At 41.0% G+C, this 15400-nt stretch overlaps 1 protein-coding gene across 1 annotated transcript in view; it reads right to left on the bottom strand.

Annotated features, from left to right (window-relative positions):
• Positions 1–3283: 3283 nt before the first annotated feature.
• The window catches only part of UBTD2 (ubiquitin domain containing 2), a 43084-nt gene continuing 30967 nt past the window's right edge, over positions 3284–15400 (bottom strand). The window contains exon 3 of the mRNA XM_035105290.3: positions 3284–8692. Coding sequence (XP_034961181.1) covers positions 8295–8692 — 398 coding nt within the window. The 3' untranslated portion in view covers positions 3284–8294. The remainder of the gene's footprint in view (positions 8693–15400) is intronic.

Below are 15400 nucleotides of genomic sequence, written 5' to 3'. Positions count from 1 at the left end.
AGTGAATGAACTGCTGCAGCAAGGGGTAAACCAGGATCTTCCAATCCTGTACTCTCAGTTGTCGTGCTATACCTGCTTAAATTCTACTCTTACCAGAGATGAAGCGATATTAGCAAAATAATCACCATCTCTGGTTGGCAAGAATTAACCTCTGGGTTTTTCTCCAAGGCAGTTGGTGTCTGTTTGCTTACTCTCTCCCCACCTCCCTAAGGGGTCCTGCATTTAAGGCAATTATCTAGGTATTAACATGGCTATAATTTAAATATATTCAGCAGCTCATTTGAACTTCCTAACAAGGATGATTCAAATCAGATTGCATGGTTTGGATCAAATTTATACTAAGCCATGTTTAGTTTATGCTCACATGCATGGCTAGCTGTTTTAGAAATTAAAAACTAAACCCAGAATGATATAAAGGGTTAATTGCTGGCCTGTGATTGGATTGCCAGTGACTGTCATTACTAAGATCTTTTTAGAAAGCCTTATATTTTTCCAGCTGGGTATACCAAAGCATTTCTGTAATGATACAGACCCTTCACTGACCTAAGGACTCCAATAAGACAGAAGAGACACAAGAGGCATTTTGCAGCTATGTTGCGTTAAGAGAAAAAGGACACAAAGTTTGTATTTTAAGGCAAGGCATCTCCAGTACCAATTTTATTTTTAAAAGCCAAAAAAAAAAAATATAACCAGGTTTTCTTGTTGTTTTTCCTTTCTGTTTAATACAGAGTACTATACAGCATATTCCTGACTTTTAGGAAATCATGGGGCTACACTGATTTACTTCATTTAATTGGTCAAAAAAGAACCTATTTGTGCTTTGCTATAGAACTTTAAAGGTGTGCACATACTACTGCAATGTAAGCACAACATAGGTACAGTATAAATATATAGTGCACCTTGAAAAGGCTAACCCAAATGTTAACTGCATTTCCAGACATTTCACCTTTGGGCTGAAGGAGACTGTAAGAAACGTTTTGCACATCCTGCCATGTACAAAGCTAACAGATTTAGTTTTATAAAAGTTGCATGGAGGAGGGGTGGGGAAGTGCCACATCATAGGAATTCCCCTAATCAGACTTCCCCTTTTAGCTACTGAAAACTGTGTTTCTCTGTATTGGTACCCAATTGCCAACCACCTATGTAACACAAATGCTTCTTTTGATACATGGCACACAACAAACACTGTACAAAAAAAGATTTACCAGAAAAGAGAAGATTTTTATTCAAGAAATACAAATTGATGGTACCAGCCATCTTTGGAAGCCACTACCAAGAGGCAAATAGGACATAATCCAAGTAATTTGCTTGTAACACATTAGAGAAGAATGTCTTTACACACCTCCAGCTGCCTAGTACACAATTTCGGGCATTGCTCAAAAGGCGATCTCCAGTTTCTAGACGTTCCCAGGACATGGAGAGGAGAGGCACTGGTAAGATCCTTGACAGAAGACCATTTCACTGTTTTTGAGTTTAAGACCCAGCAATTTTTTTATTTAAAAAAAAAAACCTTTCCTATCTTTGGCTAGACTCAATTGCCAGAAAAAGAGGGATTAAAAGTGTCAGGTGAATTTTATATATCCCTAATGAAAATGACCATGCTTGCATTTTTTTTTAATTGACAACATGGTTCTGATCCAGAGATAATGTGCACTGTATTAAGCAGTATCTAATACATAGTGTCCTCGGCCAAAGGACATGAATCTATTTCATCACAGACTGCCATTCTGAGCAATGGGGTTCCAACCTCCTTAGGAAAGCAACCGTGTTTAAACAAACAAAAACCAAACCATTAAGCCACCTTCATACTCTTAGTACTGTACTTAAATAAGCTGCTTGCTGGCATGCAGCACAGTACACTCCTCTTTCAAAAGGGGAGTCACAGCCCTGGAGTTAAGGCTTCCTATAAATGGGACCAGAGTCTACATAGAAAGAAAAGCGAAGAGACAGGAAGGAAATAAAAATAAACAGCTGAATTAAATTAAGAATACTTCTTGGACACAGAGATATTTTAAAACCAGCTACACTAGTCTTGGATACATGGCTATTAGGCATAAGAATCAGTAATGTCACAAGTGTTGCATTTTCATATTTTCCTGCTTTAGAATGCAGGATGTTGAAAAGGGAGGTTTGCCTCTAAATTCAGTTCTATAACTCCCATATAGGCTATTGTATTTCTTTACACCATTTACATACTGTTAGGTACAAAATGTGTGTGTGTTGTTTTTTTTTTAAAAAAAACCAACACTCAGGAAAAAGGTTGTCAGTGAAGTAAACTGAAAGTGGAATAATATTGCAGATAGCTGAAGAAATGCACCCCCCAAAAGCTCCATATAATCTTAAGCAAACACAACCTAGCCAGGGACAATCATGTAAAGAAGACCAAAGTAACTGCTCAGGGGCGTCTTAGCCATAGAGGCTACTGGCGCAAGGCACCACGGCGCCAAGTTCTGGAGGCGCTTTGGAGGGCGCCTCTGCCGCGCTGTGCCCGGAGCCTCCTCCCTGCCGGAGGAGCAGCTCTCAAGCCCCGCCGGCAGCGCCGCCCTCGCCCGCCTCTTCTCGGGCTGCGGGCGCCGTTGCAGGGAAGCCGGCCGCGAGCCTCCTGTCGGCGCTGCAGCCAGGGCTGCCTGGACGGCAGCACTGCACAGCCGCTTTGGCCGAGGCGGATCACAGCTGGCAGCGCCCCCGCCCATTAGGCTGCCCCCTCAGGTGGCCTGCCATGCCTGGCCCTGCCTGGCGGAGCGTGAGTCTGGTGTCGCCGTTGCTGGTCCTGCTCGCGATGGGCGAAAAGCAGAAGCCATGGCATGGCAGTGTCGGTGCGGGGGGAGTGGCGCCTCAGAGGTTTTCTGGCTGGGAAAGGGGGGGCAAGGATCCGGAGGGATCTCTGAACCACGGCGCTGGATAGGCTTAAGACGGCCCTGTAACGGCTGTTAGAAAACCATATAGTTTCAGACATCCGATATGCATAACTAACACACTGAGACAAATCAAGAGATATGTCAATGACTGCAATCCTAAAATGATTTTCAAAAACAGCACAAAATTGTATTAACCTACCAGATATGGTTTTGTTTTATTTTCTCCCTAAGGATCAATGCACTAAACATGAAGGCCCATTTCCCCATCTTGCAAGCAACACTTAAAATCTTGTTTTATCAAAATGCATTGTGCCACAGCTGAATATATTGCTCTCATCACATCAATCTGAATCCCGATTATGTTTGTAAAATGAATAATGAAACTACAGTATTGAAAAAAGAGATATTATTTCTGTCCATCAAAATCCTCTCAAAACCCAGTTTATTATACTGTAATTTCACACTACACCGTTTCCCAAATACCTCCTTAGTCTCTCTAAAGTTTAGAGATCAAGGGAATTACAATCATGGCTTTTAATGTGATCATTTTCTTAATCTCATCTCGTGGTAGAATTTTGTGTAATGCCAATGCAACTAATGTACTAAGCCAAAGCTCTAGTCACATGTTTTGTTTTCAGAATAGGATGGAGCACAGTAAGCAGTATGTGTCTCCTATGCATTCATCCTCCTCGCAACCCGCTTTTTTACATAATGCAGTATCAACAGCGCTACTGTCCTTTTGCCTTTCAAGCTCATCCAAGACAGATTACAGAGAGTCCATTACTTCTGGGTCATGTACTAGTCACACATCTGCAATAACAAGCATGAAAACCAAAGCTCTGTGCTAAACAAACCTGCCACCACCATATGTCTGTAGATATAATTCACTAGCAGAGGGGAGAAGGTAAATCAGAAATGGCGTATAAATGTGTTAAACTGTAAAGAACAATATTGCAACTGTTTGCTTGTTTGCTTGCCCTTGGTAGCTCTATGCCAAGTGTTCTGTCTTTACAATGTATGTGAGTGTGTGCATGTATGTCTGCAGAAGAGGCAAAGCTTCGACTCCAAGGATGGGAATGAGCTGGCACAGGCCAGAATCCAATCTGCATGCTTATAAAACGTTAAATGCATGCAACAGTGCTTACTTGAATTAGTCTTCCGTTAAAAGTAATAAATGAAATTGCTCGGCCTTGGAGATGAAAAACAATGAAAATCCAGTTGCCTCGCTTATTCTAACTGCTGGGTGAAGATGAGCAACATTAGGTGAAAGGGATACTCATGACTTATAATCAAGTTTACCCTAAAAAACCAGTTCTTTCTAGAGCAGGAAAGAGTAAGAGTAAGCAAGAAACTAAGACTCCTACTTGGTTAACAGATGCATGCAATTTCCACTCCAAGTAAAAACTATTCACGATACCTGAGGAGTTACTTTTGTTTAGAGCGCGAGAGATGGCTAAGTCACCACTATGCTTATGAAAGGCAAGCAATCCTTGAGTGCCTGCTATCAATACAAAAGGGAGGTATATTGATTTATTGTGCACATATGTGGGTGCACAAGTTCCAATATGGTCCTTCATCACAGTTTGGAGGAATTTCACTACCATTCCAACTATAGGGATAATGACCTTTTCCTTTAAAGCTGTTCCATTCTAACTGCAGAAGTGGGAGTGCAGCTCCCATTTTTCAGTGCAGCATCTTCTGAAAATTTACATGTTATCAGCTTAAAAAGTGTCATGCACAGGTTTTATTTCTTCACACACATGCACACACACACCAAAGTGAAAATATTTGTCGGAGAAGGTGACTGCATTTTTAAAGAACTGTAGAGCTGCATTCATAGAAGCTAACTTGTGGCAGAGGTAAGTGGAGCTAACTTGTTCCCTAAGAAAAGTCTGACTACCACAGAGCATTCTACAGCTGGGAACTCATACATGCTGAATACCTGAATGCATGTTGGGAACCTATCGTCATCAAGCATGGCCGATGCCATGGGTCAGCATCCTTAAGCAGCTGCCATGGGCCCATCATTATCACCTGACCCACAACACTGGCCACTGAAGAACAGCAGAAACCATAACTGATGCCCGCCCCCTTTGTCAAAGATGATTGGCAAACCTCCACCCACTGCACAGATAAGTAAGTGGCAATAGTGGCTGAGAACAACAGTGACTGCTGCTTGCTCACTTGCTCTGTCAATGGCAGCAAGCAGCAGCTACTACTGCCTTCCTCCAGGCATCAGAAGTATGAGAAGTGACCCACTGGAAGGCATCTGGCCCACATCACAAACCTGGAGCTGGCCCAGCCATCAAGCAACGTGGTTTGAAAACATTTCAAGTAATCCTGAACACATTCCAAAAAGGGTAGAAGTAGTCACAGAAGTTATCAGCCTATTTTCAGCTTGATTCAATTTTAATATCTATAAATTATTTTTGTCCCTTTCTTTAACTTGGGAAAAATGAGACCACTAGACACATACTTTTATTTTGCAAGGTATACTTTTTCTGATATGTAATGGCTGTGGTGTGCACCAAATAAGTTTATTACTTGGAAATTACAAAGAAACTAACTGGTACCAACTAAATGGATCAACACCTAGGACATCTTTCCAAATATCAGCATTTTGAGTTTTTATGCAGCAGTTTAGCATTCCTTTTCACTTCAATATATGTGGAATGACTTCAGAAAGAATCACAACGAGATCAGATTTTGCCTTATGGTAAATATTTTAGCTTTTTAGTCAATTGTTTAGCATGCACCCTTAGTGACAAATGCAGGATCTGCATCCTTCTGAACTTCTAAAATAAAGTGTTTGCTCCTAATCACAAGTGAACAGGGTATCTGAGAAAGTGGGGGAACTTAATAAATCCCTAGAAGACAGATACCCTTTTGCTGTATGCTGCTGCCATCTGGCCAAAACTACATTGAAAGACCCTGCAGTATTCGACTATGCCCATAAGAATGCTGTGGTTGTGACACACAATGATACATTCATATGGCAAGTGGTTCCAAGTCTGAACTGATTTCCAAAAAAAAGAAACCTCATTTGAGAAACTCTGCAACCTACCCTACACTGAAAATGCTATATAATTTTAAATTTTTATGTTTCATTGTTCTAGTTTCTAGTTATCACAGCAAGATAACCCGAGTAAGGCTAGGTTAGTTATAGGACACTTGAGTATTGTAGCTCTCCTCACTCCCGAGAGGAAGAGGTCCACACTAGATTGTTCCATTGGTGGACCAACGAACATGCTTGTTCAGAGATAAAAATAACTGTAAAGTAGATTCAGTGCTTAGCAAGAAGAATATTAATGAGTTCTGTTTGAAAAATGATTAATAATAGTGGTGCTTACAGGGACATGACCACACCAAAAGAACAGAACCAATGATCAAGTATATATGTAATATTAAGCTGCACCATAGCTTAGTGCAAACAAGCAGCGCCCCCCCCCCCCGAGAAAATCACTGTCACTTTGCTCCCCTTCCAGTCCTGCTGCTGCTGCACTGCTGTGAGCTAAGCTATGGTTTGGCTGAGCATTCTGTCTGAACCCAAGTTCATGGTTTCTCTTGCTCCAGATAAACCACAAGCTGTAACCAAGGGGAGGAGGAGAAAAGCAGTCACAATCTTTTCTCTGGGAACCCATGTTTGCTCTTATTCCAACAAGCCCATGGTTTGGCTTCGTGTCATGTGTGAACCAGGTCAGGGACAACAAAAAGCACAGAGAATCTAAACAAAAGAGTTATGCATACTTATTTTCAAAAGATGCACATTGCTAGGACTGATTTGTTCAGTATTACTCAACAGAATTTAACTGGACTGCTATCAATCTTGCCCAAAGCCCTCTGAAAAGGGTATACCTCTTACTCTAAAAAATGGCTTGCTTTCACATTCTGAAGGGAAAATGCTGTCACTGTATGATATTGCTAAGGTTACTCTGATCGTTTCAGATAAATCTGCCAAGTAGAAAAACTGGCCCATCAATCTGACATACATGCACTGCATATACACTGTCATATGCATGAGTGTGAATAAGTGTAACTGAAGCCATGGCAGGGAAGATAAAGGATGCTTGAAATATGCACAGTGCTTTTCACAAACCAATAATCCACTTCCTTTTGTAAGCTACCCATCACCAGCAAGACACAAAAGTATTTAGGTCAAGAGCAACTAAGTGGTGGCCCTCCAGATGCTGCTGGACTCCAACTCCCATCATGCCTGATCGTTGGCCATGTTGACTGGGGCTGATTGGAACTGGGGTCCTACAATTTCTGGAGGCCCACTGGTAAGCCACCCCTGATATAAGGATTTGTGAAATAGTAATACAAATATTCTTGCAATATACTACTCCCCCCCAAATATTTAAAGATCTAATGGTGTAAAGGAAAAATTGGATGATTTAACAATCTACAATATCTTCCTAATTTTTGATCATTATTCCCATCTCTTCCCACAAGGTCAAGTGCCTGTGTAATCATTTAGCAGAATAAGATGATGCATCTGAGTCCCAGTTATGCCAAGCAACATAAAGATCAGTGGGGAGATATATGATACTGTCAAGCAAGTTGCACACCCTTACCTTACAGAAGTATATGACAGGGCTTCCTGTGCTTTTCTTCTGTAGTATGTTAATAGCTATTGCTGTGAATAAAGGGGGTTTAAAATCACTATATTGGGCCTAAACATTCTTTTGTTTTTGTTTCTCAAGCTGGTGAACCTCAAACAATAAGCTTTTTAATTAGATACAGAAGTATACGGTAACTGCAATTCAATGTAACAACATTATATATTTACTAAACGATAGCCTAATTTTTTAAAGAGCAATTTTTAGCACATACTGAAGCCAACAATGGCAAATCACTATTGCTTGCTATTTCAGTATATAGCAAAAAACTTGCCCCAGAATCCTTCACCATCCCATTTAAATATTAGCCTTGTTGAGCTAATGTGAAACTAGAATAGACACAATCCCTACAATTATCACAGCATACTAGATTTACCAGAGCAGCTACACTGATTGGCTAAACTGTAAGTGATGCTGATTTCACAAAATACTTCAGTTTGGTTTAATCCTTTTAAAAAATGCCTTTTCCCTTTCATGGATCAGTACTTCACTTATAGTTCAAACCACTTTTTAAGCATCATCCTCTGTAAATGTCAGGATCTCTTTCAAACACATGTTCCAGATTTACTTTGTTAAGAACGTCTTACTGTGGTGTCAATAATTCCTAAATTGGGCAAAGTCTCCAGGGGCAGTTTAGGAACATGTGTGTGCTTGCTTGTGTGTGTGTGTGTGTTTCCCCCCTAAAGCTCCATCACAGATGGAATTTTTGCTGGTCATTGTTTAGAACCAACCCACTAGTCGGAGAGAACAAAAATAGTGAAAAAGTTCCCACATGGTAAGAAGAGCAGAAAAGGAAAAGAGAAACATACAGGCAAAGTCAGTTCTCCACCGGGGTGGGGTTTGTTAAGGGCAGGCTCACAATGACTTGCACCACATAGTCCCTTGGTATTTTCAACTCCTCCAGTTTCATTTTGTCTGCCAGGGGCCTGCCTGAAAAAAACCACCGCTGGCTGCTGGGCTCCACACCCTCTGCTGTGTGCAGTCTTCTCTTCATGTGATAGACAGTGTCCATACTGCGGACCACAAGTTTGAGGTCTTTGCCTGTTGAGAGGCGTAAACGAAGCTGACATTCATGACCGGAGTTAGGTGGTGGATCGGGAATATCCAGAGTCTCTAAATCACCCTTCTCTTCTATCATGTTGATGGGCGGGGCCAGACAGTAGACAGGAAGCTGGTATCGGTTTCCCAGTTCGTCATAGCACTCGGTAAGAGCACCTTCAGAAGAGATGAAAAAGAAACAGGGTTAAGTGAAAAAGGTTTAAATAAAATCAACATTACACTCCTTGAGATGTTCTTTGATTCTAGTACTGTTTATGCTTAAACTCCTGAACAGTGTGTAATGACCACCTCCTTCCCCCAGCTCCAGAGGTTTAAGTATTATTACTGAGAAGCTAAACCACAGTGAGTGCTTTTTCTTCCTTGTGAATATTGATTTTCTTTTTTTTTAAAAAAAAGGGTCAAAAATGAAACACAGAGTAGATGTAACTTACCAACCCAACAAGTTATGAGTGATCAATATAAAGGAAGTGCAACACATTTCACTTTCTTACCTATGGTACGTTTTTCTGCTTAAAGAATGCAAGCAAAATTTGGGCTTATGCTACAATTTCATCTTAGGCCCTGCATAGAAAATGGTAGTTTGGGATATTTGCATTTTCTTATTGAGTCATGTAAGAGAGTTTATGCCATTAAAAGAATGTTCAGAGGAGAGCTAAAAAAGCAGATAGCTATGGACAATAGTAAAAGCATGTAAAAACAGATTAAAAGCAAGCCTATAAATATCTAGATGGCTTCCCATATGCATTAGAACCTTGGAATGTTCACATTTCTAATTCTAATTCATGTCAACAAGCCAACATTTCCCATTCTATGATAGTCCACAGCACAGGCAAGTGCAGGAGGTGTGCTAGGTGTGTCCAGGCACATCCTAATGTTTTTAAAAAATGGGGAACAAGGGAAGCAGGGGGAGAGGGATACAAGTAGAATAAAAAGGCTGGAAAGGATCTGCAATGGATCTGCAATTTCTGCCTGCAACTGTTTCTGGAAACAGCAGTGGGGTGACTGGCTCCAGTGGTGGCAGCAAGGGAGGAAGAACTCCCTCCTCAGGCAGAAGCTGCAGATCCATTCCAGTCTTTTTCTTTTGTATACATGCATCTCTGTCCCATGGCCGTGCCTCCACCCAAGCTTTCCTGGCCACCTTTTGTGAAGATAAGATCTGTGGGGGTGAGGGGCTATTTTTGTGATACACAAGCAAAGAGGATGCCCTCAGCCATCCAGATCTGCCCAGAACCTGTCCAGCTTAGCACAGGTCTTTTTCTCCGCAGGAAAAATCTGTTTTGGTTTCTTGGCTACTTGTGTTGCACTTGTTAGATTTTTATTTCTGTATCTCCTCCTCGCCTTATCATTCCCTCCTCTTCTTCCTTCACTGAAATAATCGAATAATAATAATTGAATGCACACCCTAATGAATTGTGCTGTGGTTGCCTATGGCAAAGTCCACAGCAATCCAGAGTGGGCGGGGGAAGAGAGGACTGAAGGCAGAAGAACTATCAAACCCATGCCTTTGGCTGGACTTCTGTTGGCAGGCCAGAAGGGAGCATTTTTTCCTTTCTGGGCGTGTCTTTTGTTGGCTTTAAAAAAAGCTTTCCTTCCCATTGGCCACAATGGAAAGGAAATCAGCACACCAGCTGGCAGCTCTCGGTGGGTGGGGAGTGGGGTTTGAAGGAACAGGAGGACTTGGCACACAGCAGATTGTTTTTGCCATCTCTGTTTTGCCTCCTCTGCCATCAGAGCACTGATGATGAAGAACAACCGCAGATATTACCATAGCTGCAATGAGGAGGTCTCCATGGGTAGACCTGCTGCTCTTCCTATGTACCCTCCTCTCTGTGTTCTGATATGTAAAAATCCTCTGGCTCTGCCAGGAACCTAACACCTGTTTCAGCATTCACAAGGTCAGGGTTTGCGTCATGCCTTCCACTTACTGTGTGAGGAACAAGGAAGAGAGTGGACAGTTTCACCACAGGCAGAATAATGGCAGCCAAGTGAGGAAATGATGCAAATCTGCATATTCCAGTTTCTTGAACAAGTTAATTTCATGTCTTACAATTCTTTGCATGAGTATATGAAAAGGGATGCATACAGTACTCTGAGCTGCTGATACACAAGAATCTATAAACTAGAGACTAGCGTACTCATGCTTTAATCCTCCTAACCACATTACTGCATTAGTATCCACTCTCTGATTCACCAGGGCTGAGCTCTAATATGTATTAGCAGAGCAGCTTTCATGGGCAAAAAGCATTGCAGCTGGATACAAGACAATGATAACAAAGTATCATTGCACTATTCAGCTTTGCATTTCTCTAAAATTATCTGCCATACTTACACACATTTCTCAAAAGGCATTTCAATAATTTCCATGGAAGCAGTTTGCTATTTACATTTGGAGGTCAACATATTATTGCCCTTTAAAGCAAGTATCTAAGAATGCACATAATTTTCTGCGTGAGCTGCTTAGCCAAACAGCAATAGAATTTGATGAATTGTGGAAGCTGGGCACTTTAGTTTTAAAGAAAACAGAGACAGACATTATTAAGACTTGTGCTTGAAGGCACAAGAGCTAAAGTGACCAGCTGTAAAAACCAGTCAGGGACAGGATAGGAAAGAAAAATTGGATAGTTCTTACCAGTGAGGAGCAAGGAGCAGCATTGAAAGTGGAGACACACAAAAAACCCCACAGCTTTGTGAGCAATGCTCCATTTAAAAAGCCCCTACTAAGATAATGTGTGCCTCCTCCTTGCTTCTAATTCAATTCTGAAACACATTTTAAATGGGCTCAGCAGATAAGAGATGTTGTGGAAGTTGCAATGATGTTTAAAAATAATCCTTGAATACTGGGGAGCATCAATCACAAACTGAGGGTGGTACACTTCACATTTTGCCTGCTTCTTGTCTGAATGACAAAGCCATTAAAAAGAACTTTACTTTCTTCATAGCTATGGCCGAGAACATTCTTTGATGTTCCTGCTTTGGCAGCAGTCAAAAGAGAACTGAGCAGCAAGACATTCATCTGCATCTTGAGCAATGTTTGAAACTCCCATTGTTCTAAGTGCGTTTTGCAACGGGGAATTTCATTAAGGCGAGCAGCTTCTGAGCTCTGGGTGCAGTTACTGAGCCTAAGAATTCAGATTAAAACTGCCACTGCTGGAAGAAAAGGAGGACCTTTTTCTGCCTCCCCACTTCCAGCCACTCTGATGACTGGAGAAAGGACCCTCATAAGAATATTGGGGGGCGGGGCGGACAGGGGAAGTATGACTTTGTTTTTTGCAGTCTTCAGATGAAGACTAGACCATGTCAAAAATGAACATAAGATATTAGCTGTGATTCATTGATTTTCAGCTTTGTACTCTTGTTATAAAAAGCATGCCAAGACACTCCATTGTGGCGCCCATAACCTAGGTTTAAGGTGCTATTAGCTCCTAGCTTTCCTATCTCAGTTTCTAATACTGCTCTTGATACAAACATCTACTTTGGGGGCTTCTCCCTAAAGGGAAGCAGCTTGAATACCTACTTGTGCCAATTTAGCTCCAGACATTTCTAAGTTGTTACTCCACACAGTGTAAATCTTGTGTGTGGCTGCACAAGACCACAGAAAACTGCCTAATTTTACGTATTCAAATGAACATTAACTACTCTCAAGAGAATTTAAGAACAAACTTCAACATATTACAGGAAATATAGGGCAGTATTCAACACAACAGTTATGTTAGCACAATGGTTTTAAGCTACACAACTTAACTGGCCTCTCCTCTGCCCCAAATATGTGTCAACAGACGACGCATTACTCATAGAAAAAAAGCTCTTTGCCTATCTTCTGTTATGCATGGCATGGAAAATGTAGTTAGATAAAAAGCTTTTTCTTCCTCTTTCATAACAGTAGAACTCAACAAGAACCCTCTGACAGCATATGAATCAATATGGCTAACTTGACCCAACACCCCCCATCCCCATGCAAACAAAACTCACTGCAGTCAATTGCAGGCAACCAACCATGCCCTGGGCACCCCAACTTCTTTCAATGCCAATGAAAACTAATAAATGAGTAGAAAGAGAACCTATCCACGTGATGATGACACAATAACCTTGCACATATATTATGTAAAAGAATGAAAGTTTACTACTCTCCTTCTCTCCCGACTGTATACAACATTAAAGTCTCACATCAAAAATAACTGACCTGTAGAAAGGACTTTATGATCTGAAAATAGAGATGACGTATGTACTTTTGTAACCCCAGAAAATCTTTCACAAAAACAATAAAAATAACAGTAGAACTCATGGACATCCAATGAAGCTAAATGTTGGAAGCACGCCTTCAGTCCTGATATCCAATGAAATGTGGGCATATTTATGGGGACATGTTTCATATAGCAGAGGCTAAGCCAGTACAAATAGGAACTGAGTAGGAAGGGCAAGCAGCCTTTGTCTTGTGGATTTTTGAGAGTGGGTACACTGGCACTTGCAGACACCATGCTGGCAATCCCTGAGTTAAGAGCTAGTTCTTGGAAACAGCAAATCTGTTGAAGGTATACAATTTAACACTCATATATTACTGTTTGTGTGCAACAACAGTACAGAATGAAAGCTGCCCCCCATTCAATTAGTAGCAGTTGAAGGTGGATTTCTATAATGTTGGAGGGAGATAGGGGAGGAAAAGAGGTCTGCAGTATGCTAAATAGTTCTTGACCGTATTTTTCATTCTAGCTGTCATGCTCACAAACATGATTATATTGAATTCTAGCCACCATCCTCATTAAGGTTTGTTTGTGCAAATGTGGCACTCAGAATGAAGACCCTAGAGCACATTTTTAAAAGGACAAAACCAACAAGTAAACAAGCATAAATTCAAGAAAGCACTAGCAACATCCCTCATTAAGCTAGCTTCAAACAAAACCCATATGAATATCACTGACTGTTTCAGTAAACTGGGCATTCATACAATTTGTTTTATTCTCATAGTAACTTTCTTTAAAATTGTGACAGCTAAGGGAAACAGCAAGTACTAAATAGGAGCATTAACTAATCTCAAAGTATTGCAAAGATGCGTCATCTTTCTGTCTGAAGCCCATATTACTAGTTTTAAGCCAGCTAATGAGCTGCCAACCAGGAACACGTTCCTGCCTGATTCACACAGCTACTGTTATACTGCACTATGCTGCCAAAATTCTTCACCTATCTCAACCCACTGATTAATTCCTCCTTAAATTCTTATAGTGGTTTCCTGTTCACCCTCTTCATTTCAGCTTCAAAGCCCTACCTTGCCTTCACCCTCACTTTTCTCCCAATGTATCCCTGACCAAGACAGTCGGGTTTCCTGTGACATCTACTGTAATGACTTCATCCTGTCACCCTTCCTGCCTCTTATGCTTTGAACTGCCTCCCAAATCACCTGCATGGTCCCACTGCAGTTCCTTCAATTCCCATCTCAAAAGCTCTTTCCCGTGAAGTTATTGGCACAATCCCCTGGAAACCATACCCTATTGTATTTAAATCTAAGTACAGTACAAGAAACTGAAACTGATTGTTATTTCCTTCTTCAACCCTGCCTCCATTTCTCTCTCCTGTGTTGAGCCAGCTGAATGTAAGCCCTCTAGGCATGACCTGTCCTCTTGTACTCCATAAACCATTATTCATACCAATGGGAAAACAACAAATACTACTCTTGGGGCTAATTTTCAATCTGTGCCAATATACTTTTTGAAACTGCTGTTTTAAACTTGGTCACCAAAGCATTCCTTCATAGATCAGGATAATGATTCAGTGGGTCACTACAAAAAATTGTTCACTATTTTCGCTGAAAATGTAAATCTGGTTTTGGGCTCAGAGTGGCTACTTCAAGGGAGGCACAATGAACCTGCACCTATGAGAAGTCAATAGAGGTAATAACTGAACAGATGTTGTACAGCTGTGCGCACATGCTCTTTTTCTTTTGCTCATTCACATTTTCTCTACTCCCCCTCCAAATCTCCTTTGCCTTCTATCAGTTTAGGGTCACTTCATACATTACTTTGCATTTTTGTTCTCCAAGAATATCTTATTCACATAAGAAGTATACTATACAAGCTCGAAGTAGCAGGGCCATTGGAAGGCACTGCAACAAACTCAATGAGTTCCTCATTTATGCTGAGCAGGTGTGGGAGGCAGCCCAGAAGAGAGAGGTCGACATTCAATATCTTGTGGAACTGAAGTTGTTGTGCAGAACCCCAACTTTTATGTAGCCCATAAGGCACAAAGAATAATCTTTGTGACAGGTACTTGGTTGGTGGCAACAAAGACTGTAGATTCTAGCTATCTTCCTGAAGTACCTCCCAGCATTTTGGGAAACCTTCCAGGAATGTATATGGTAAAAACAAGGAGAGTCCTGTTTTGTCAGTACTATTATTAAGCGTAATTTGACAATATCAATAGGGCTTGTTAGCTTTCATAATACCGTAGATGCTACACAGGGCCTAGGATTTGATAAATATAGCCTAGCTTTTCCTGTTTTGATGAATACAGCCCAGAAATAAAATAAATATAAACACTTTGAGATAAATACAGAGATATTAGAGATGCATTAAATATTAATGAACTGCCCAAAACGTTTCAGAACTTTGCTAAGGCCTAATAGTAAACCACCAAGTCAGTTTAGGAATGTCCCCTTCCTGAAATCCTGGACAGCCACGGGCAGTCAGTGTAGATGACACTGAGTTAGATGGACAAATGGTCAGGCTCAGTATAAGGCAGCTTCATATGTTCCTACATCTGCTCTGGGCAACAACTTGCCTAGTGAAGAGAACTTGAAAGTTTCCACAATCACAAGTAATTAAAACCTTAATATTAAATAACTTGTATGCATGCACCTATAAAACAGTGACTTTG

This window comes from Zootoca vivipara, chromosome 2 (genome assembly GCF_965207765.1).
Source record: "Zootoca vivipara chromosome 2, rZooViv2.hap1.1, whole genome shotgun sequence".
Classification (NCBI taxonomy): Eukaryota; Metazoa; Chordata; class Lepidosauria; order Squamata; family Lacertidae; genus Zootoca; species Zootoca vivipara.
Note: the sequence above shows the minus strand (reverse complement) of the source record. Positions and strands in the feature narration are given on the sequence as shown.